At 53.9% G+C, this 21,079-nt stretch overlaps 1 protein-coding gene across 2 annotated transcripts in view; it reads left to right on the top strand.

Annotated features, from left to right (window-relative positions):
* COL5A3 (collagen type V alpha 3 chain) overlaps positions 1 to 20,169 on the top strand; it is a 36,289-nt gene extending 16,120 nt beyond the window's left edge. For both annotated transcript variants that reach the window (XM_057311512.1, XM_026480811.4), the window contains exons 28-67: positions 108 to 152; positions 257 to 310; positions 453 to 560; positions 1,005 to 1,058; positions 3,317 to 3,370; positions 4,250 to 4,294; positions 4,534 to 4,587; positions 4,716 to 4,760; positions 5,130 to 5,183; positions 5,283 to 5,336; positions 5,427 to 5,480; positions 5,626 to 5,733; positions 5,907 to 5,996; positions 6,258 to 6,311; positions 7,107 to 7,214; positions 7,319 to 7,426; positions 7,514 to 7,567; positions 8,020 to 8,073; positions 8,701 to 8,808; positions 8,882 to 8,935; positions 9,136 to 9,189; positions 9,304 to 9,357; positions 9,492 to 9,545; positions 10,091 to 10,198; positions 10,815 to 10,868; positions 11,017 to 11,070; positions 11,371 to 11,424; positions 11,693 to 11,746; positions 11,913 to 12,020; positions 12,193 to 12,246; positions 12,797 to 12,850; positions 13,048 to 13,155; positions 13,412 to 13,465; positions 13,546 to 13,581; positions 14,026 to 14,079; positions 14,689 to 14,905; positions 14,988 to 15,100; positions 16,668 to 16,736; positions 18,458 to 18,697; positions 18,785 to 20,169. In XM_057311512.1, the coding sequence (XP_057167495.1) occupies positions 108 to 152; positions 257 to 310; positions 453 to 560; positions 1,005 to 1,058; positions 3,317 to 3,370; positions 4,250 to 4,294; positions 4,534 to 4,587; positions 4,716 to 4,760; positions 5,130 to 5,183; positions 5,283 to 5,336; positions 5,427 to 5,480; positions 5,626 to 5,733; positions 5,907 to 5,996; positions 6,258 to 6,311; positions 7,107 to 7,214; positions 7,319 to 7,426; positions 7,514 to 7,567; positions 8,020 to 8,073; positions 8,701 to 8,808; positions 8,882 to 8,935; positions 9,136 to 9,189; positions 9,304 to 9,357; positions 9,492 to 9,545; positions 10,091 to 10,198; positions 10,815 to 10,868; positions 11,017 to 11,070; positions 11,371 to 11,424; positions 11,693 to 11,746; positions 11,913 to 12,020; positions 12,193 to 12,246; positions 12,797 to 12,850; positions 13,048 to 13,155; positions 13,412 to 13,465; positions 13,546 to 13,581; positions 14,026 to 14,079; positions 14,689 to 14,905; positions 14,988 to 15,100; positions 16,668 to 16,736; positions 18,458 to 18,697; positions 18,785 to 18,931 (3,099 nt within the window). In that variant the 3' untranslated portion in view covers positions 18,932 to 20,169. The remainder of the gene's footprint in view (positions 1 to 107; positions 153 to 256; positions 311 to 452; positions 561 to 1,004; positions 1,059 to 3,316; positions 3,371 to 4,249; positions 4,295 to 4,533; positions 4,588 to 4,715; positions 4,761 to 5,129; positions 5,184 to 5,282; positions 5,337 to 5,426; positions 5,481 to 5,625; positions 5,734 to 5,906; positions 5,997 to 6,257; positions 6,312 to 7,106; positions 7,215 to 7,318; positions 7,427 to 7,513; positions 7,568 to 8,019; positions 8,074 to 8,700; positions 8,809 to 8,881; positions 8,936 to 9,135; positions 9,190 to 9,303; positions 9,358 to 9,491; positions 9,546 to 10,090; positions 10,199 to 10,814; positions 10,869 to 11,016; positions 11,071 to 11,370; positions 11,425 to 11,692; positions 11,747 to 11,912; positions 12,021 to 12,192; positions 12,247 to 12,796; positions 12,851 to 13,047; positions 13,156 to 13,411; positions 13,466 to 13,545; positions 13,582 to 14,025; positions 14,080 to 14,688; positions 14,906 to 14,987; positions 15,101 to 16,667; positions 16,737 to 18,457; positions 18,698 to 18,784) is intronic.
* Positions 20,170 to 21,079: the final 910 nt, after the last annotated feature.

Below are 21,079 nucleotides of genomic sequence, written 5' to 3'. Positions count from 1 at the left end.
TTGTTCAGTATCCTTTTGGGACTGTCCTGACTGTTTCGAGGCAGGGGACTGATTCAGAGGGCTCTCCTTAAGCAGGGGAGGGACTTGAGATCTTTTTTATTTTTCAGGGCACCTCTGGCAACCGGGGCCACCAGGGGGAGAAAGGAGAGAAGGTGAGAAGGGCGGAGGTTCCTGGTTAGGGGGAACCCTAGTAATGGGACTTTGTATCCCTTCCCAGAAGCCCTGACCTCTGACCTCTGCACTCTCTCCCACGCAGGGAGAGGATGGCTTCCCTGGCTTCAAGGGCGATGGGGGGCTTAAAGGAGATCGGGTAAGATAACTTCCAGATGAGGGATCTAGTGGTTCTGGGGCGCTTGGGGAAGGCAGTGGGGGAGGGGAGGGCGCCGGGGCTAAGACAGGGAGCTGGAGGGAACAGGAGTGACACAGGGTCTGATACCTCCTTTCTATTCCAGGGGCTCCCCGGCCCCCCCGGTCCCCGGGGAGAGGATGGTCCGGAAGGGCTGAAGGGGCAGGAGGGGCTGGCTGGCAAGGAGGGTCCCCCAGGCTCAGCTGGGGAGAAGGTGAATGGACCTTGGTCACCCTCTCCAGTCAACTCTACAACTTCCCATCCTGCAGCCAAGATGTTCCCTGGCCCTTTGCCTTCTGCCCTTGGCTCTTTAATCTCCAACCTCAGGAGGCTGCTACCACACTTAGCATCTCTAATTCCTTAACTCAGCATTATGGAGCAATCTCACACACAGTATCTGATTTTTATCCCCATAACCACCACAGGCAGCAGGCATTTTTATCCCCATTTTACAGACAAGGAAACTGAGATTTGGGACAGAATAAAATAGAACGAGTTGCCCAGAGACATACCCCTAGCAGGCAAAAGCCAAGACTTAAACTCGTGTTTCCCTGAATCTCACCCTGTTGCCCCCGTCATCATGCCCCAGTCATCCTGCCCTTTCTTTTCTGTTCTTCAGGTTGTAATTTCTGATGTCTGTCCCATAATTTCTCTGCAGGGCAAGCTTGGGGTGCCAGGTCTCCCAGGTTACCCAGGACGTCCAGGCCCTAAGGTAAGAAGCTAAGGGGTTGGGGGTGGGCAAAGTCAGCATTCAGAGATTGATTAACATCTGGAAGTCCAGGTTGTGGTCTAGGGGAGTGAGCTGTCCACCCCCTGGTCACTAAGAAACAGCATAAGATGTGAGCTTTGGTATCAGACTTGGGTTCAAATACCCACTCCTTACCTGCTAAGTAACCTTGGACAAGTCTCGTGAGCTCTCTTGCTTTGTTGTAAAGTGGAGATACCAGTAGTCTTTATCTCATCAATTTGATTATAATAACATGGATAATTTTGATAATAAAACTATAGGATCCTTCTTATTTGGTGTGATTGAGGTGGTTCAGATCAAGCCAAGTAAGGAGGAGAATCACAAAAAATGCATATCTTACATATCTTGAATTATAACTTACAATAAAATGTACTTATATAAAAATGTACATTTATTTGCCAATTTTTTGGTGGATGAAGCTGCTGATTAGATATGTCTTTCTGCCTAAACCACACCCACATTACATCACTGAAGATTTATAGTTTGGGTTTATATAAGTGGAACAGAAACTTAGACACTTGGGAAGAAATTGGAGTGCAGAATCCTTCCAGAGTCCCACACTTTTGTCATCTCCATCTGGCAGTTATCTTGTGCATGCTTCATTTGACGTGACTTTTTTTAGTGACTTCCCTTTTTATTGAGTCTTTTCCATTTAACTAAGGTTTGGTAGACGTCTTTCTTTTCCTTTCTGCATTCCATCAGTTGTTGTAAACTTTCATTAAATCACATGACTCCAATAGCGAGGGCAACTGACATAAACAGATTTGGGAATAAACTCAAGGCACCATACCTAAGAATAGAACGCAGTCGATTGGAGCAGGAGCTCACGGGAGTTAGAGCAAAGCCTCTTAGCCAAGACTAGTCCATGTGTTTTGGGCAGCAAGCAATACACGACAGAAAACATGGTGTGTTGGTTAAGTTGAGGTTTGTGTCTTAGCTGTTATAACAAAAACACTTTAGACAGGGTGGCCTAGACAACAGAAATTTATTTCTCACTGTTTTGGATGCTGGAAGTCTGAGATCAGAGTGCTAGCATGGTTGGATTCTGGTAAGGACTCTCTGGTTTGCAGACATCTGTCTTCTCTCTGTGTCCTCACATGGCGGGGTGCGGGGGAGGGGGGACAGAGAGAGAGAAGACAGGGAGGGAGAGAGAGACAGGGACAGGAAGGAGAGAGATCTAGTCTCCCTGTCTTATAAAGGCATTGATCCCCTTTGTGAAGGCTCCACCATTATGACCTACTTACCTCCCAAAGGTCCTACCTCCAAATACCATTCTTCAACATATGAATCTGAGGGGACACAAACATTTGGTCCATAGCAGTCAGTAATTATCAGAATGAATAATGACAGCTAACAAGTCATAAGCACTTACTATGTGTGACACACTGTATAAAATACCTTCTATACATTATCCTATTTAATCCTCACCAAAAGCTTGTGAGGGGGGTATTGTTGGTATTCCCAGGCTACAAATAAGGAAACTGATGCTCAGAGAGAGTAAGCCACTTGTCCAGGGTCACACAGCTAGTCTAGTGGTAGGTCTGGGATTCAAAACATGGTGAGGGGTGGGAGGGGATAGCTGAGCCGGTGATGTCTTCCCCTGGGTGAAGGGAGGTTGCCTCCAAGATAGGCAGGACAGCATGGACTGGAGTTAGGTAGTTAGCAAATATCAAGTAACCTCCAACTGTATACCAGGTTGAGGGGAATAAGGGAATAAGACCAGAGCACCATGTCCTAGCAGAGAAAACAGACAATGAATAAGTAAGCAAATGAACTAGGTCATTTCAAGATAAATATTTTGGGAAAACAAAATAGGACAATGTGATAGACGGAGAGTGACTTGGAGGATGTGGTGGTCAGGATGGTGGCAGAAGACTTCTCTAAGGAGTTGACATCTAAGTGAGACCCAAAGGATGAGGAATAGCTGCCTCTGTGGGGACCTGAGAGAAGAGCAGTTTAGGCAAAGGAAGCAGCCAGTGCAAAGGCCCTGAGGCAGGAGTGAACAGTGTGCCTGAGTAGCGTTGAGGGGCCAGTGTGGCTGGACTGGAGTGAGCAAGGGCTGAGGGAGGGGGAAGAGGACAGACGGCTGCCTTGGAGGAGGATGGGGCTGGAGGGACCAAAGAAGCTTCTGGAAAGGATGGAGTGGCTGAAGGGTGAGGGGTCAACTTTACTCACCACCCACTTCTCACCCCTATCTTTTCTCTCTGATTCTCTGAATTCAGGGATCTACTGGCTTTCCCGGGCCCCCGGGACCATTAGGAGAAAAAGGGAAGCGGGTGAGTCATGATCCAGAGGTTGGGGAGAGGGTGGAGCTTGGCTGGGAGAATGACATGTACGGCTCTGCAGGACAGTGGGGAGGCCCCTGGGTGGCTGTGTCTAAGCCTGGAAACACTTGTCTGCGCACATACCCCCAGACACAGCACAGAGCCCATGTAGGTGTCCCCAGCTGGCATTCCTACATGTGTGCCTGTGCGTGCACGTGTGCCTGTGCGTGCAAGTGTGCACGTGCCTCTCAGTATAGATTGGGTGGGGTCTGGGTGCTGCCCCCTGTGGGCCTGTGGTAAGCAAGGACACGGGCCTGCGTGCAGTGTGTGACTGTGGATGTAAACGTGTGTGTGGAAGGGTGCGGATAGGCACACAGGTGCGTGTGTGTCTGTGTCCAGGAGTGTGTGCTTGTGCGTGCTGCACTGTCGCCGGGTCAGTGGACGCGGTGTATACACACACAAGTCTGTGCACTGCTGTGCTTATGAGGACCGTGTCCTCCTGTGAGTCCATGCGTGTGTGTGTTTGCGTTGAGTGTGCATGCGTGCAAGGGACAGACTGCATGTGGAGCTCCGGGTGTGGGCCTGAGGCTGCGGGTCACCCAATGTGTGCTGCTGTAGCCTGCAGTGTGCGTAAGTGGGCATCCGTGTGGGCAAACACACTTGTGTTTGGACCCTGTAGGTGCAATCATAGGTGTAATGGGGTGTCTGTGATCTTTGCACGGTGTGTGTGTGTGTGTGTGTGTGTGAGAGAGAGAGAGAGAGAGAGGGGAAAGCTTGTGAATAAATGTGCAGCAGACATCTTTCTGGGTCTGCGTCTGGATGCGTTTGTGTGTGTCAGATCTTTGCATCAGAACTTTCTTCTGCTTCCCCCTCATCTGACTTATTTTCCAGGGGAAGGCGGGGCAGCCAGGCCTGGAAGGAGAGCGGGGACCACCAGTAAGAAGATGGTTCCCCCATTCTGCCGGGACTGGAGGGGGGGAGCAGGGCTGGAAGGAGGGGCTGCAGGAGGAGAGGCAGGGGGGAGGTCGTGCGTGGGGAGGGCAGAGGGTTTGGGTTACGTAGGTGTCCCTGGTAGGGCAAAGAGGCATCACAGAGGGAGGGGGCCAGAGGACTCGGGCTCATCTCCTAGCTTCTCCTACCCTCTCACTTCTAATCTTTGCTTCTTTTCTACTCAGGGCTCCCGTGGAGAGAGGGGGCAGCCAGGTGCCACTGGGCAACCAGGCCCCAAGGTACGGGCTGGGTGGGTGATCAGGCCCCCATGAAGCCCCCCTGCCCCGGCCCAGGCTCCCCAGGGCCTTCCGGAAGCCCTCCCAGTTGGGTTTGTCCTGCAGCCTGAATCTTATCCACTGTGTCTTAGGGCGATGTGGGCCAGGATGGGGCCGCTGGGATCCCTGGAGAAAAGGTGAGTGTGTGTGTTTCTGGATGGGAGACAAACCCAGGAGGTAGGGAGGCATTATGATGTGGTAGAAGGAACACAGCCTCTAAAGTCAGGAGCTGTGAGTGAGTTCAAGTCCCAGCTCTGCCACTTGCCTGCTGTGTAAGCTTGGGCAAGTCACTCAACCTCTCTGGGCCTCGTTTTCCCCCTTTATGTGATGGGAATAACCACAGTCCCTGCCACAGAGGGCTGCAGTGACACAGGAAATGACTGACTGTGTGTCATGTGTCTGGCCCCACGCCCGGGGTGCAGAAAGTGCTCAGTACGCTTGTCCTTATGTGGGGCTCAGGCGGCCAGGCAGGAGCGATGAAGCCATGGTTTCTGGTCCCATTTCAGGGCCTTGGAGGTCTGCAAGGCCCTCCTGGATTTCCTGGGCCGAAGGGTCCCCCTGTAAGTGAGTGCACCCTGATTTGGGGTGGCCTGGAGGGAAGCCAGGGAGTGGGGAGATTTCTTAGTCATGCCTCATCTCTCTCCCACCTTGTCCCCCAGGGCCCCCAGGGGAAAGACGGGCGTCCTGGGCACCCTGGACAGAGAGGAGAATTGGTGAGTGGCCTCTTGACTTCTGACCCCTGACCCCATTAGGCTCTCTAGTTCTTCCTCTCGTGTGACACCCTTTTTAATTTTTCTCCCCAGGGCTTCCAAGGTCAGACAGGCCCACCTGGACCAGCTGGCGTTGTGGGTCCTCAGGTCAGAGTGGACCCCACAGGTCTTCCCAGTTTTGCACCAGTTGGGAGATATTTGGAGGGAAGCGCATCTCAGATAGCGCCCCCCCCCCCCCCCCCCCCCGCCAAAAGGGCCACCTCCATTCAAGATAAGCTTCCTTCCTCTTCAGGGAAAGACAGGAGAAGCAGGACCTCTGGGTGAGAGGGGCCCCCCAGGCCCTCCTGGACCTCCTGGTGAACAAGGTCTTCCAGGCCTGGAAGGCAGAGAGGGTGTCAAGGTGAGACCCTGACCCCTCGGAAATCTCAGCTGAGTGGCCCTAAAGGTTCCTCAATGACCCCATGCTACCCCGAGGCTCAGAATCAGCCCCATGGGGGAGGGGGCCCAGATTCACAGACTAGGAGGAAACACCCCTTCTCTGGAGCCTGACCTTCCTCCTCTGCACTCCTACAGGGGGACCTGGGACCACCGGGACCCCTTGGAAAGGAAGGACCACCTGGACCCAGGGGATTCCCTGGCCCCCAAGGAGCCCCTGGGGACCCAGTGAGTATCCTTTGGAGCAATGTACCTGTCTGGGCTGTGAAGCAGAGAAGGAGGGGGGGGGGCTCTGGGAAGGGACATGGTGTTGGCATCCTGGGTGGGGACAACCGTGAAAGTAAAGGAATGACAGCAGGAGGGACCTGGAGGAGATAGACCCCTGACTCTCAATGCCCAGGAAGAAGGGGGAACTGTGAGCCCCCAGGAGGAAGATAGGACCTGGGCACACCCTTGGGTATCTCTTGACTGAATTATCTCCTCCCTCAGGGACCTATTGGTTTAAAGGGTGACAAAGGCCCCCTGGGCCCTGTTGGAGCCAACGTAAGTGTAACCCCATCTGCTGGGTGGGAAGCAGGGTGGAGGGGCCTTGGGGCATCTGGGAAGCTAGGCATTGCCATAATTAAGTCCACTATTTTGGGTGTCAAACAGGCCTGGGTCACACCCATGACCTGTTTTCTCATCTGTAACATGGCCCCATCTGTGAGATGATCTGTCCCACACTTACTTACCTGCATGCCAGACATCATGGCATGATGTCTTCTTTCTCCTGGTGCTTATGTTCTAGCTGGGGAGATAAGGAATCAGTGGTGATGAATAGCACAGAGAAGGAAGAGTAGGGAGAGAGCCGTTGAAATGAGCTGGTCAAGGAAGGCCTCCTGAGAAGGTGACATTTGAGCTGAGACCCGAGGGAGCCGAAGAAGGAGCCATGTGGATATATAGGGGAAGATTGTTTCAGGCAGAGGGATAGCATGTGCAAAGGCCCTGGGGCTGGAGTGTACACTGCATGTTGGAGGAAGCAGTGAGACCTCTGTGGCTGGAAGGAAGGGAGCAAGGGTATGAGTGGGAGGCAGAGAGGGCAGAAAGTAATGGGGCAGGTCGTGCAGGGCCTGTGGGCTACCAGGAGGATTTCCCATTTCCTGAGTGAGCTGGAATGGAAGGCTGTGAGCAGGGGGACGTGTGTGTCCTGACTCAGGTCTCCCTCCGGCTGCTGTGGGGAAGGGAATAGAGTGGATAAGATGCCGGTATCTGCCCAGCTCAGTGCCTGGCAGCTTGAAAGGCCTCTATCAGTGAGAACTACTTCTGCTATTTTTCCTGACCCTTCACCCCTGTTTTCAGGGCTCCCCTGGGGAGCGGGGTCCACTGGGCCCGGCAGGAGGCATTGGGCTTCCTGGCCAAAGTGGAGGCCAAGGCCCTGTTGGCCCTGCAGGCGAGAAGGGGTCCCCGGTGAGTGCCTGCCCACTACATTCCTCAAGCATCCTTAGGACCCCCATACCAGGACCTTCCCTCTGCCCTGGCCCCTGACATCCCCCCTTCTACTCCCCCATCAGGGCGAACGTGGCTCCCCTGGCCCCACAGGCAAAGATGGGATCCCAGGGCCCCTGGGGCTTCCTGGACCCCCTGGAGCTGTTGGGCCTTCTGGCGAGGATGGGGACAAGGTGAGCGTTCATGGAGAGAGAGGGACTCGGGGGGCACAGGGTAAGGAGAGTCCAAGTTGGTCCTCCCTCATCCTATTTCCTCTGCAGGGGGAAGTGGGTGCCCCTGGTAACAAAGGGAGCAAGGGCGACAAAGGGGATGCGGTGAGTGTGGGGCCCCAGGGAGGGAGGTGGTCCTGGGGAAGGCAGAAGGATGTGAAGGATGGGGTGGGTAGCTGGGGCCCCGAGAAAATGGGGAGGGTCCTGAGGTGGTTACACCCTTCTCTCCCTTTCCCTGGTGGCATCATTTTCTCTGTCTGTGACTCTGCATGGCTCTGAGGCATCACATCCCCAGCTCCCCCCTAGGACTTCAGCCACAGTGCCTAGTGTCTGTCAGCCAGCTCAGTCCCTGGAGGGACTTCTGGGGAAAAGTCCTGACGAGCCAAGCTCAGGACGATGTCTGTGTCTGATCCCATCAGTTGGTTGCTAGGAAGACAGGGTTGTGGGGAAAGCAGCTGTTGCCTCCTGGTGGGTGGAGTGGGAGGCAGTGATTGTCATCTTGAGTGCCCTCCTAATCTTGAGCTTGAGGTGTTTTTTGGCTGTGCTCCCTCCCCCAGGGCCCACCTGGACCAACAGGCATACGGGGTCCTGTGGGACACCCAGGCTCCCCGGTGAGTGCTCCTGGCTTTGTGACCATCCCCTAGATCCCAGATGGGAAGGGACAGTGTTCTCCACCATGACCCAGACCCAAACTCAACCCCAACCCTGATCTACCCCTCCATGCTGGCATCCAACGGGAACTCACCCCAGAATCTGACTCAATCCCAATCTCATTCTGAATCTTGAATGCCCTCACAGGCCCAGTCTTAACCCTACTCATGACCTTAACCTTAATCCCAATTCAAACTTTATCTTCAAATCTGAACCTTGACCCCATCCTACCCTAACCCCAACTCTGACTCACCCTCCAGTGCTGACCCCAAACCTGAACTCAAACTTTGAATATGACCTTGGTCCCAACCTCAAACTCAACCCAAAATTCCATCTGAACCCCATCATGACCTTGACCTCAACTCACCACCCAATGCCCATATGAAAATTTTGACTCAACCCTTGACTTAATTCCCAAACTCTGACCCTTAACCTGCACCCCCAGTGCCAAGTCCAACCCTGACCCTTTCCAAATTTAATCCCAACCCTGACTGTAATCCTTAACCTCAGTCCTGACTTTGACCCTGAGCCTATCTCCAACCCTTGACCCAGACCCTAACTGTGCCCCGCTTCTGTCCTTCTCCCAGGGAGCAGACGGGGCTCAGGGACGCCGGGGACCACCAGGCCTCTTTGGGCAGAAAGGAGATGACGGAGTGAGAGGCTTCGTGGGGGTGATTGGCCCTCCTGGCCTGCAGGTGGGTGCCTGAGTTTGGGGGTTGGCCTCTTTCCCTTCACTCTGTGCGCCAATCTTTCTTCTTTTTTCCACAGGGGCTGCCAGGCCCTCCTGGAGAGAAAGGGGAGGTTGGAGACGTAGGGTCCATGGTATGGACAACCTAGGGAAGGTGGGAGGGGGAAGAGGATAGCAGAGTGATGGTGGCCATTACATCAGTTTTGGGGGAGCAGTGTCACAGGGCACACTGTCCTTAGTGATGCCGGTCACCAGCATTAAGGATGGTGTTTGTGGTTAGTGATGCCTTTGGGGAGTCATGAGGTCACTGGATGCTATTCTGACTGTCCCACAGGGTCCCCATGGAGCTCCAGGACCTAGGGGCCCCCATGGCCCCAGTGGATCAGAGGTGAGGACTTGGTGGGGGGTGGGGCAGGATGCCTGAGAGGTAGGAACCTCCATTTCCCAAAAAGGGGCTGTTGGGATCACACAGTCCCACTTCTACCCCTTGCTGTCTCTCCAGGGTCCTCCAGGGCTGCCTGGGGGAGTTGGTCAGCCGGGTGCTGTGGGCGAGAAGGTGAGAGAAAGGGGGCAGGGGGCTGCCTAGGGTGGGGGAGGCACAGCCAGTCCTGCTTGGGGGTGGCTGTTCTGGGAGCTCCTCCCTGTCCTTCATAATTGGACCTATCCCTACCCTGACTTTGCCTCCTGCAGGGTGAGCCAGGGGAGGCTGGAGACCCAGGACCCCCAGGAACCCCAGGCATCCCTGTGAGTGACTGTGTCCTACCCCTGCACCCATCTCAGGGAACCCATAACCCCTGGGCATCTCAGGGCACCCTGACTCTGGGCAGGCCTGTGTAAGCCATTGACCCAGGACCTATGGGTGTCCTCAGTTATCTTGATGACAGAGCCCTGGAAGGTCTCAGATAGGGGTGCTACATAGAGTTCTTCTGGTTGTACCCCTACAGGAGGGTGTGCAGCTGAGGGTGCAGGTGGGGGTTCAGATCCAAACCATGAACCCGGAGTGGGGCATGAATTTCCCAGAGGGATCCCCTTTCCTAATTCACTCCAGTGTGGTATCTGGGCTAGACCAACCTTGGTCATGATCTCTGAGCAACTGGAACATCCTGGCCCCTGACTCCAATAAATCCTAGATCCCTTCGACCTCTGACCCTTGGACAGTCTAGGCTCCTCTGGCCCCTGACCCCAGGAAAGTCCCAGAAGACCACCCAGATTCCTGAGGCCAGGGATACTAGCTCTTGACCTTTGAAGAGTCCAGGCTATTCTTACCTCTGACCTCTGTTTCTGCAAAGGGGCCCAAGGGAGAAATTGGTGAAAAGGGTGACTCAGGCCCATCTGGGGCTGCTGGACCCCCGGGCAAGAAAGGCCCCCCTGGAGAGGATGGAGCCAAAGGGAACGTGGTGAGTCCCAGGAGAAGTGGAGGCAGAGATCGGGGAGGGACACTTGTGTCCACTTGAACCTGCTCCCCAACATTTAGTGAGGGGTTCCTCCTCCAATGTGCTGATTCCCCGAGCAACCCAGAACGTGGCTGAACACTGAACGAGTGGATGGTGGCCTGTCACTGTATGGGGTGCAGCTTGCTCCCACACGAATCAATCTGAAAATGTTGCAGTGGTTGAGATTGATGCCCAGAGTTGGGGCTGATGTGGGATTGGCCTTAGGGCGGAGGTTGAGACCCTCCCACCATCGCGGTGGGGCTTGGGGTGGGGTGGGAGGGCTTCAGGGTCTATGGAATCTCAAGTTGGATCTGACCGCTTTTCTGAGGGTCAGTCCTATCTGTGAGTCCTGAGCTGGGAGGCGCCTGGAGGACAAAGTGAGATGATGCATGTCCTGTGCTTAGCTCAGCACCTGTACACATCAGACTCTAGAACGTTCACTTGCCCAGGGCACGGATCTTGTGTTTTGTTCACTAGTGTAACCTCAGCAGCCCAAGCTGTGCCCTGGGGCAGTTCATTTGTCAAATGAATGAATGCCCGATAATTCAGAGAGGTGACTATTCCTCATTCTATCTTCCAGGGCCCCACTGGGCTCCCAGGAGATCTAGGACCCCCCGGAGATCCTGGAGTTTCGGTGGGTGTGACCCCCTCCACAAGCCCCCACATATTCCTAATTCTGTCCCCATCTCCCCACCCTCCACAGACTTGGGCAAGGTGGGCACATTTCCCCATGTTTCTCCCCAAATTCTCGAGTGCCTCCATGACCCCTGCCCGCCCCACAGGGTATCGATGGCTCCCCAGGAGAGAAGGGAGACCCTGGTGATGTGGGGGGACCGGTGAGTGGGGGAGCAGAGGACGCGGTGCTGGCAGGGGGGTTAGGGCGGGTGAGTGGGTGAACTGGGGGAGCTGGGGGGCCAGCGGAGTTGGTGGATGAGGTGTGCAGGACCCCCGTAGATGCACTTGCTTTGCCTTCTGGGGCTTCACCGTGAACGTGAGCGGCTTCAGTGAGGAGGTGGGAGATGGCTGGTGTTGGCATGATGTCTGGGGAAGGCTGTCTGGATCAGAGGCATCCTGAAGCACAGTCATGCTCGACCAACACGAACTAATACTGTCCTGGTGCTGTTATATATCCATAGGGTCCACCTGGAGCTTCTGGGGAACCTGGCCCCCCTGGGCCTCCTGGCAAGAGGGTAAGTGAGACCTGCCTTCTGGCTGTCCTGGCTCCATCCTTGCCCCACCCATCTCCACAGGCCCCCATTCACCTCCATAGGCCCCCCAACCCCCACAGGCCTCCCTAACCCTACAAGCCCTCCTAACCTCCACAGGCCTCCCAACCCCCACAGGCCCCCCCTAACCCCCATAAGCCTCCATAACCCCCAAAGACCCCTTCACCTCAACAGGTACCCCCCTCACCCCCAAAGACCCCCCCACACACACACATACTCTTTCCCTCCTCAGGGTCCCTCAGGCCGCATGGGTCAAGAAGGCAGAGAAGGGGAGAAAGGGGCTAAAGTGAGTACCCCCTGCCCGGGGAAGGGTCCCTGTGCTGATGTTTGACCAGCAGTTGGGCCATCAAAATGGGTGTCCCAATTCCCTCCCCCTCCCTGATGGTTCTTGACTTGGAGGTCAGGAGAAAGCTTCCCTCTGACTCTGGTCTTCCCTTGCCCTGGTCTGTCAGGGGGAGCCAGGTCCTGATGGACCCCCAGGAATGACAGGCCCAGTGGGGGCTCGAGGACCCCCTGGACGTGTGGGGCCTGAGGGTCTTCGAGGGATCCCTGGCCCTGTGGTGAGTGGGGTGGGAACAAGGACGGGGCGGGGTGGGATCAGGCCCTGGCGGTGAGCTCCTACCTTATACTTTCTCACCCAAATCTGGAGTGGCTGACCCTGGGGCCGGGGTTGGCAGTATCCACACTGAGTTCTGGCTGAGGGCAGCCTCCCCATGCTCTACCTCGTCCTAGGGTGAACCAGGCCTGCTGGGACCTCCTGGACAGATGGGCCCTCCTGGACCCCTGGTAAGAGACTTCTTTGTCCCTGATACCCTGGCACTGAGAACCACACTGGGCGTCCAGGGCTGTCTGGTGACCGTGGGTGCTGGCGCAGGCTGACCCCTCACTGACTGTCCATCTGACAGTCCACCCTGACCGTCTGTGCTCCCCATCTCTTCTGACTGCTTATCCTGATGGTCTACACTGACTAACCACCCTGACCCTCCATCCTGATGGTCTACACTGATCATCCACACCGACCCTCCCTCTTGGTGGCTTATACTGACCACAGGGACCCTCCATCTTGATAGGCCAAACTGAGCATCTATCTTGCTAGTCGACACTGACCCCCCCCCGACACTGATCCTGACCACTGACCATTCCTATTGGCCATGCTCCAACCCCTTTGGTATCCCTTGTCATCTCTCCTCTCTCCTGACCATCCCCATGACCATATCCCTGGTAGGTCCAACTTGAAATCTGGGTAATTTCCCATTTGACCATCCCCCAAGTCACCCACATGAACCTTGAGATTTCATATTTGAGACTCACTCACTGAGCCTCACCCTCCTTCCAGGGGCCCTCTGGCCTTCCAGGATTGAAGGGAGATGCTGGCCTCAAGGGGGAAAAGGTAAGGATATGTCCTTCCATTATTCTCCCCCAATTATCTCCCTCTCCTCCACCTTTACCTCCCTCCCTGGCCAGAGGGCTGGCAGGTTGGGGTTTCCTCTGCTCACATACTTATTACCCCAAGGCTCTAGAAGAGAAGTCCACCAACATTCCCCCCACCATATTTCTTTCCCCATATGTGCCTCTCTTGTCTTCTAGGGCCACATTGGATTAATTGGCCTCATTGGCCCCCCTGGGGAAGCTGGTGAGAAAGGGGATCAGGGGTTGCCAGGCGTGCAGGGCCCCCCTGGCCCCCAGGGAGAACCTGTGAGTTCTATCCCCAGTGGGAAGAATGTTCAGAGGAAGGGATGGGTGGGTAGGCAGAACTGGGGCTTATTTGGAGACTGTGTGCATTTGGGAAGCCCGGGTCTAGAGTGGTAGGGATTGTGTCTGGGGAAAATGGGGGGCTCTATCTGGGGATTTGCAGGTTGGAGGCTGTGTCTGTGGCTTGTTCTTTTGAGGGGACTAGAGGCTTGTTTGGGAATGAACCCCATCAATGATGACCTTGATGTCCTTTCTTCAGGGTCCCCCCGGTCCCATCGGCTCTCTGGGCCACCCTGGGCCCCCAGGTGTGGCGGTGAGTAAGAGGGGTTTGTGGGGTGGGGTCACCGTGCTGGGCCAGCTGGGACTCCAGCCCTCCCTGTCTCCACCCCACAGGGTCCTCTGGGACAGAAAGGCTCCAAGGGGTCCCCGGTGAGTATATGCTGTCCCTTGGGCTCCCACATCCCGCCTTCCCACCCCCTTCAACTTCACCACACCCTCTGTGCCTTTGCACTCATTCGTTTATTTTTTCAATCAACACACATTCAATGGATATTTATTCAACACCTACCATTGTATTTTATCAAATCTAAGATGCCATCAATTGTAAGATGCGCCATTATTTTAGAAACGACTATGAACGAAAGCAGTTTTGACAAGGAAGCTAAGATTTGCCAAAGATGTTAAGATGTTGATTTCAGAGATGTTAAAATATGGAAAGAAAATGTGCGTTTTATACTTGGTGCTAAACAGTCCATGTCTCTCCCCAGTGCTGTGTGTGAGTGTGTCTGAGTGTGAGAGTATGAGTGTGTGAGTGTGTTGGCAGGAAGGGGTCTCCATAGACAGAGTTCACTCCCAAGTGACTTCTCCCTACAGGGATCTTTTGGTCCCCGTGGTGACGCTGGCCCCCCTGGCCCCCCCGGCCCCCCGGTAAGTTCCCCAGGGAGTATTTTGGAGTGTCCCACTGGGTCCCCTAGTGCCCAGAACTGGGTCGGGCACACAGTAGGTGTTCAGGGCATGCAGGTGGGGTGGGGGGTGCCTTGAAAGCTGAAGGAGGGTCTGGGCTGTGTTGGGGGTTTAGGGGGACACCCAGGGGGCTCTGACTGGGTCTTGTCTTGTTCGTCTCTGTCTCTGCCTGTCTCTCTCTCTCTCCCTGTCTCTCTCCATCTCTTCATCTCTCCTGGCCCTTTGCTGTCTCTATTCCAAATACTTGTTCCACTGTTTTGTCTCCGTTTCTCTCTCTCTCTCTCTCTCTCTGCTTTCCTTGCCTCACCCGTGGATCTCTCTTTCGTTGTGTTATTACTTCGGCTTTTCCCCATCTCTGGGTCTTTCTGTCTCTCCCTCCTGTGTGTCTCTGTCTCTGTCTGCCTCTCTATCTCCCCCGCCCCTTCATGTATCTCTCTCTCCCCTTTCTTATCACTCCCACCCCCCATCCCGTGTCTCTTTACCTCCCATGTCTCTCTCATCTTTGCTTGTCTCTCTTCCTGTCTCTCCTCCTGCATCTCTGCTCTCCTCTCCTCCGTCCCCACCCCTGCTCAGGGTCCCTCCACTGAGCTGCACGGGCTGCGCAGGCGCCGGCGCTCTCTCCCAGGCCCAGGGGCGCTAGAGGCCCCGGAGGGCGGCCTGGAGGAGGTGCTGGCCTCACTCACGTCGCTGAGCTTTGAGCTGGAGCAGATGCGGCGCCCCCCGGGCACGGCTGAGCGCCCGGGCCTCGTGTGCAGTGAGCTGCACCGCAACCACCCACACCTGCCTGATGGTGAGGTCCTTCCCTGGCCGGGTGGGCAGGAAGCCTGTGGAGTCCCGGCCCCCGCTCACTCACCCACCTGACCCTGCCGCAGGGGAGTACTGGATTGACCCCAACCAGGGCTGTGCGAGGGACTCGCTCAGGGTTTTCTGCAACTTCACGGCGGGAGGAGAGACCTGCCTCTATCCTGACAAGAAGTTTGAGATGGTGAGTGCCTGGAGGAAGAGGGAGAGAGGGGGTTTGCGAAACCATCTCAACCCCACCCCACCCCCTGTGCCACCAAAGGTTATCCCCTGCCTCCCCTCCCCGCACAATGCACACACCAGGCTTTGTCTGGGACTTTACCCTCCTTCAACCAACATTTGTTGAGCACCTGCTGTATGCCAAGTCCTGTGAAGGGCTAGGACTCCAGCAGAGAATTGAGAAACAAAATGAAACAAAACTCTGCTTTTGTGGAGCCTATGAGGCAAGGTGGACCAAAAAATCTAGTAAAGAAAGCGGAAATGGTGGCAAACCTTCAAATAGGGTGTAGCGTGCCAGGCTGTTCTAAGCACTTAGCTGCATTAGCACTGAGTCCCAGCCACCTGGTGTGGGGTGCAGGTGCCGTCATCCCCAGAGAGGGAAACTAAGGCACAGAGAAGTGATGGCATTACCCCAAGGCCGGCTGGCTCCAGAGACCCAGCCCTTAACCAGCCTCTGCCCTCTGTCTCATCGGCCCACGGACTCATTGCCTTCCAGGCTGTAGGTTGGGAGGTGAGACCACCTAGCTTCCCAGGAATACTGGGGTCCTCCGTCAGGGGGCCTTAAGCCTCCCAGCCTCCCCCACCAAGCACCAGGCTCAGCAGCGGAAGGCAGCGGGCCAACAGCGCCAGCTCTAGAACCCTGGGTTGGAATAGAGATGTCACCTCAGTTTTGCTCATCTGTAAAATGGGGCCCAAGAAAGTATCTGCCTTGGGATGGTTGTGCAGTGGAGGCATTGATGCGGGTGTTGGGGGCACTGACAAAACACTGACTGTGTGCGGTGCTGTGCTAAGTCCTCCACCGCCGGTGAGACTGCTGCCCGCACAGAGCCTGCAGAAATGCACGGTGATGTCCTTCTTGCTGCTGATTGTTGTTTTTGACTGGTCAGAGCCCTGGTTTAGTGGGAGCTCAACCCTCCAGCCCCGATGGGAATTTAAACAAGCTCAGACCCCCAAGTCTTGGAGGACTTGACCTCGAAACAGTTGCTGGTACCCGAAGCCTGAGCTGCTCTCACCAGCTAACCTTCCTCCTGCCCAGAGGCCCTGGGGAGGGGACTGAGGAGTGACCCAGGTGTGGGTTCCCCAGACACAGACCCTGAGACAAGGATTTGAGGGCAGGTCATTGATTTAGGAGGTGATCTCATGAGGCACCAGGAGAGCAGAGGGAGGAGGTGAGAGGGGAGGTGGCCAATGAGGATTAAAATATCACCATTGGGCACTAAAGGCTCAATTCTACTGGGGGACATCCAGGACACCGGAGACTGTGTGGAGCTGCGGTTGTCCCGCCCAGTTGTCCCGCCCAGCAGGAGAGGAAGCTGGGCATTTCTCCACCAACTCTTGTCAGTCATTGGTTGAGGGCTGCCTCAGAGGGCGGGGACCCCCAGTCCCTCGTTGGACTCACCTCCATGGCCAGAGACCAGCCCAAGAGTCCTGGGTATACAGTCTACAACTTCCAGTGTGGGGAGGTAAATGCAGGAAAGACCTTGCAGGCACCCAGGCATCTTCCACGCTTGACTACCCCCTCCCATCCCCAGGTAAAAATGGCCTCCTGGTCCAGGGAAAAGCCAGGAAACTGGTATAGCACATTTCGCCGAGGGAAGAAGGTGAGTTGCTGGAAGCTGAGTTAGGGGATAGTATGAAAACTGGTGGGAACTGGTGCAGGGGAGTGGGAGGAGGGGCTCCGAGGGGTGAAAGGAACAGGGGAGACTCACCCCTGCCTTCATGGTGATTGCAGGCTTGGGGGGGGGGGTTGGGGGGAGGGTGCAGCATCAGATGTGTGATGGGGGAGGTGCAGGGTTTGGTGGAAATCCAGAGGCAGTGCTGGCTGTATCAGAGGCTTCCTGGTAGCAGTCACAGATCTGCTGAGGTGTGAACAGTGAGCTGGGTCAGCAAGTAAGGGAGGACAAGGAAAAGTGTTGCAGGCAGAGGGAACCGCATACACAAAGGCCCAGAGTTAAAAGAGGGTCTGGTGAATTTCAAGAGAAAGCCACTTGCTCTGCTCTAGTAAGTGTTGAAGGGGAATATGGTAAGAAAGGGGGCAGGGGAGTTAAGTGAGGGCTAGACCTACCTCCCACAGAAAGACTTGTGAGCAGCGGGGAGCCATGGAATGTGTTTAAGTGAGGGAAAGACCCGATTCTAATTTCTCTGTTAGAAAGGTGCCTCCAGGACTGGTGAGGTGGGGTGGGGTGGAAGAGACTGGTATGTTGGCCCAGGAGAGTGAAGAGGTGGTCCAGGTTGGGGCTGGTGCTGTGGGGGTGGGGAGGAGGGCATGGCATGGAATATCTAGGAACGAAGTCAGTAGGACCTAGTCATTGATGAGATGGAGCGCAGGGAGGAGAGTGTTGGTGGGCTGGTTCCTGGGGGGGATTCTGAGATATGTAAATGAGAACAGCCTTGATGGGTGGGGTATCTTGGGTTCAGTTTGGAATTTGTTTATGTAACATATTTGTATGTGCCCAGCACCGGGAATGTAGCAGCAAATAAAACACAGCTCCTGACTTCATGAAGTTGATACTCTACCAGGAACATAACCAAGGAAACAGGCAGACAATAACCAAAGAAACAAAACTATAATATCATGTGGGGGTATCTTGGCTTGGGTTCCCCCAAAACAGACCCTTCAACAAAGACTCAGTTGCAGGTATTTTATCTGGGAGGTGATTCCAGAAAACATCAATTGGGGAACATGCAAGTGATACAGAGAAGAGAAGAGAAGAAAGCCAGAAGAGACGTATTACCCAGCCAGTTATCTCAAGCCCATGATATGTTAATAATATATTTTATTTGACCGTTTGACCCAGTGCATCTTAAAGAATGTCATAGCAATATAAAGGTTACTGAGGCATTTTAAATTTCTTCCCTACGAATTCTGCAGAGTCTGATGCATATTTTACATTTATAGCACGTCGTAATTTGGATACTAAATTTCATTGGAAGTTCTTGATCCATACTTAGATTTCATAAAATCTGCAGCTGAAAAGGTAGATTGACACACACAAGTTGTTCCACACCTAAGTTTCCTGATAACTGGATTGAGGTTCAATTATTAGTTATGACTTAAATAAAGTAAAACAAAATAATCAAATAATTTTAAATTAAACAATTAATTAAAATTTTAAGCAGTTTCTACCTCCTTGAGTGCATTTCAAGTGCTCAGTAGCCCCGGGTGCCTAGGAGTCGCAAGGGATCCATGGGTGCTGGATGGCTGGTGGGGCCACCCAAAGAAGGGGACGAGACAGGGGTGGCAGGTCCGCCAGGGGATTTAGAGCCTGGGAGAGTAGGGGTGAATGGGGCACTCTCATCTCCTGCTTTGTTCCACCCCCAGTTCTCCTACGTGGATGCTGATGGGTCCCCGGTGAGTGTGGTCCAGATGACCTTCCTGAAGTTGCTGAGTGCCACGGCCCGCCAGAGCTTCACCTACTCCTGCCAGAACTCTGCCGCCTGGTTGGACGAAGCTGCAGGGGACCACAGCCGCTCCCTCCGCTTCCTTGGGGCCAACGGAGAAGAGCTGTCTTTCAACCAGATGGCAGCAGCCACCATCACTGTCCCCTATGATGGCTGCCGGGTAAGGGGAGGGGCACGGGCTGGCCAGAGTGGGGAGAGGCCTTGGCTGTCCTCCTACTAACTCGCCATTCTGTCTTCCTGCGGTCAGCTCCGGAAGGGACAGACGAAGACCCTCTTGGAGTTCAGCTCTTCCCGAGTGGGCTTTCTGCCTCTGTGGGACGTGGCTGCTACTGACTTTGGCCAGACCAACCAGAAGTTTGGGTTTGAACTGGGCCCTGTCTGCTTTAGCAGCTGAGAGTCTCGGGGTGGGAGGGACATTGAGGGAGCCCCAGACGGGGCACTTTTGGTGCTGAGGCTTTGAAGCCATCATATTTATCGTCTCCTGTGACTGTGGAGCCAGGGGAGAGTCTGCTCCTCATGGTCAAGCAATATTCCTTCTCCATTCCAGGGGGCTGGGAGCTGCACACCCCTGGCCCAAGAGTCCGGCTTCCTCCTCATTGCACCACAGCTGACATACTGTAGTCTGGCTCTTTCTCCCCTCTATGCCCACCCAACCCTCAACTCCCCACCCCTGGTGCCCCATGCAGTGAACTTCTAACTCAGAGCTGATGAATGGCCCCACACTTGCCTCCCCATTCCCTGGGCAGTGCTCTCAGCACCCTGTGGTGCTCCCCTTTCCAATAGTTAAGCACTGGATGTCTCCTGATCCCAGGCTGGGACCCCTTCACTCATTCCTATTTTCAGGTGGGTTCACAGTGAAGGAACTGAAGTCAGACTACAGAGGGAAGTGGGACTTCCCTGGACTGAGCTGTGTACTCCTTCTGCTGCCTCAGCCCAGCTCTGAATACTGCCTCCCACCCATATCTCCCCAAATGCACCTTGCCATGCCAGGTGGGATGGGGGCCAAGATGGTGGGGGTGAATCAGGATCCTAATGGTGCTGCCCTATTTATACCTGGGTCTGGATTAAAAGGGAAAATCCCCTCTGTTGTATATTTAATCTGCTTCCTCCTTAGGGAAGGCTGGGATATGATAAGAGAAATTCTAGCATGATCACTACCCCTCCAGGGCCATAGGGCATATTTGGCATCTCAAGTCTGAGAATAAACCAGTGAACTGTGTCCATGTGTCTTTCATCTAGTGCTGGCTAAATCTTTCTTAAGGTCAGGCTCTTGTCTCACCTGAGGTATCTGCCACCACCTGTCTTAATTGTGTCTTTTGGTAGAGGTGGCTTTGGGAGGTGGGGGCATCCAATTATAATGGTACTCACTGGAGACGTTGGGTCTGTTTAAACCAATTCAGGCCCCTAGAAGAAAAGTTGAAAATCACCAGATCGCTAAGAGAGATCTTAAATGTTTTCGCCATAAAAAAGAAATGGTAATTATGTGATGTGATGCAGGTGTTAGCTAATGCTATGGTGGTAATCATTTTGCAATATACAAGTGTATCAAATCAACAGGTTGTATGTCTTAGACTTACACGATATCATATGTCAATTCTACGTTAATAAAGCTGGAAAAAATTGTGAACCTTTTAGGAAGACCTCAAACTTTGAAAAAGAAAGAGGGAGGGAGGGAGAAGAAGAGGGAGAGAGAATAGCTAGATCTCCATGCTGACCTTGATTAGTCCTGGAGTCATTGGCTGAGCTGAGGATGAAGGAATGGATCAAGAGGTGATATGGGACATGGTTTGGGTTTGAGATAAAATGACTAGAGGTGAAACTTCTGGGTGGCAGTTCAGGAGATGAATTGGGAGTAGGGAGAACTCAGAAGGGGAGCCTTGAGGTGAGCTGGATATTGGGGGGTATGGGTTGGGTGAGTTATGTTAAAAACGGACTGAAGATGAGTCGATTGGAGGTTGGTTTGAAGTGAGTTGAAAGAGTTCGAGGTTGTGGATTAATGATGGGATCTACTGAGTTGGAGGTTGGGCAATCAGTGGATTGAGGTCGGGATTTGGAATTAGATGTTGGATTGACATGAACGAGGGTTGACTTGGGAAGTAGGATGAATGGAGTAGAGGTAAGTATGGGTTGCTATGAATGGGGAGTGGGGATTGGCAGTTTGGTAAGTCAAGATGGCATCAGTTAAGATGAGACTTGGGTTTGAGGTGGCTTGAATTGGGGGTTAGATGTTGGGTTGAGGTTTTCTTTTAAATAGATTTATTGAGATGTAATTCACTTACCATGTAATTCACCCATTTAAAGTATACAATTAAATGGTTTTCAGTATATTCACAGACTTGTGCAACCCTCACCACAATCAATTTAGGAACATTTTCACCACCTCAAAAAAATCCCATATCCATTAGCAGTCACTTTCCATTTCCCCCAAACCTCTGAGTGGTAGACAACCACTAATCTTTCTGTCTCTTTGTATTTGCCCATCCTGGATATTTCATATAAATGGAATCATATAATATATGGCCCTTTGGATCTAGCTGCTCTC

Source organism: Ursus arctos, unplaced genomic scaffold, assembly GCF_023065955.2.
Source record: "Ursus arctos isolate Adak ecotype North America unplaced genomic scaffold, UrsArc2.0 scaffold_14, whole genome shotgun sequence".
Lineage (NCBI taxonomy): Eukaryota > Metazoa > Chordata > Mammalia > Carnivora > Ursidae > Ursus > Ursus arctos.
This window is presented reverse-complemented; position numbering and strand designations above follow the sequence as displayed.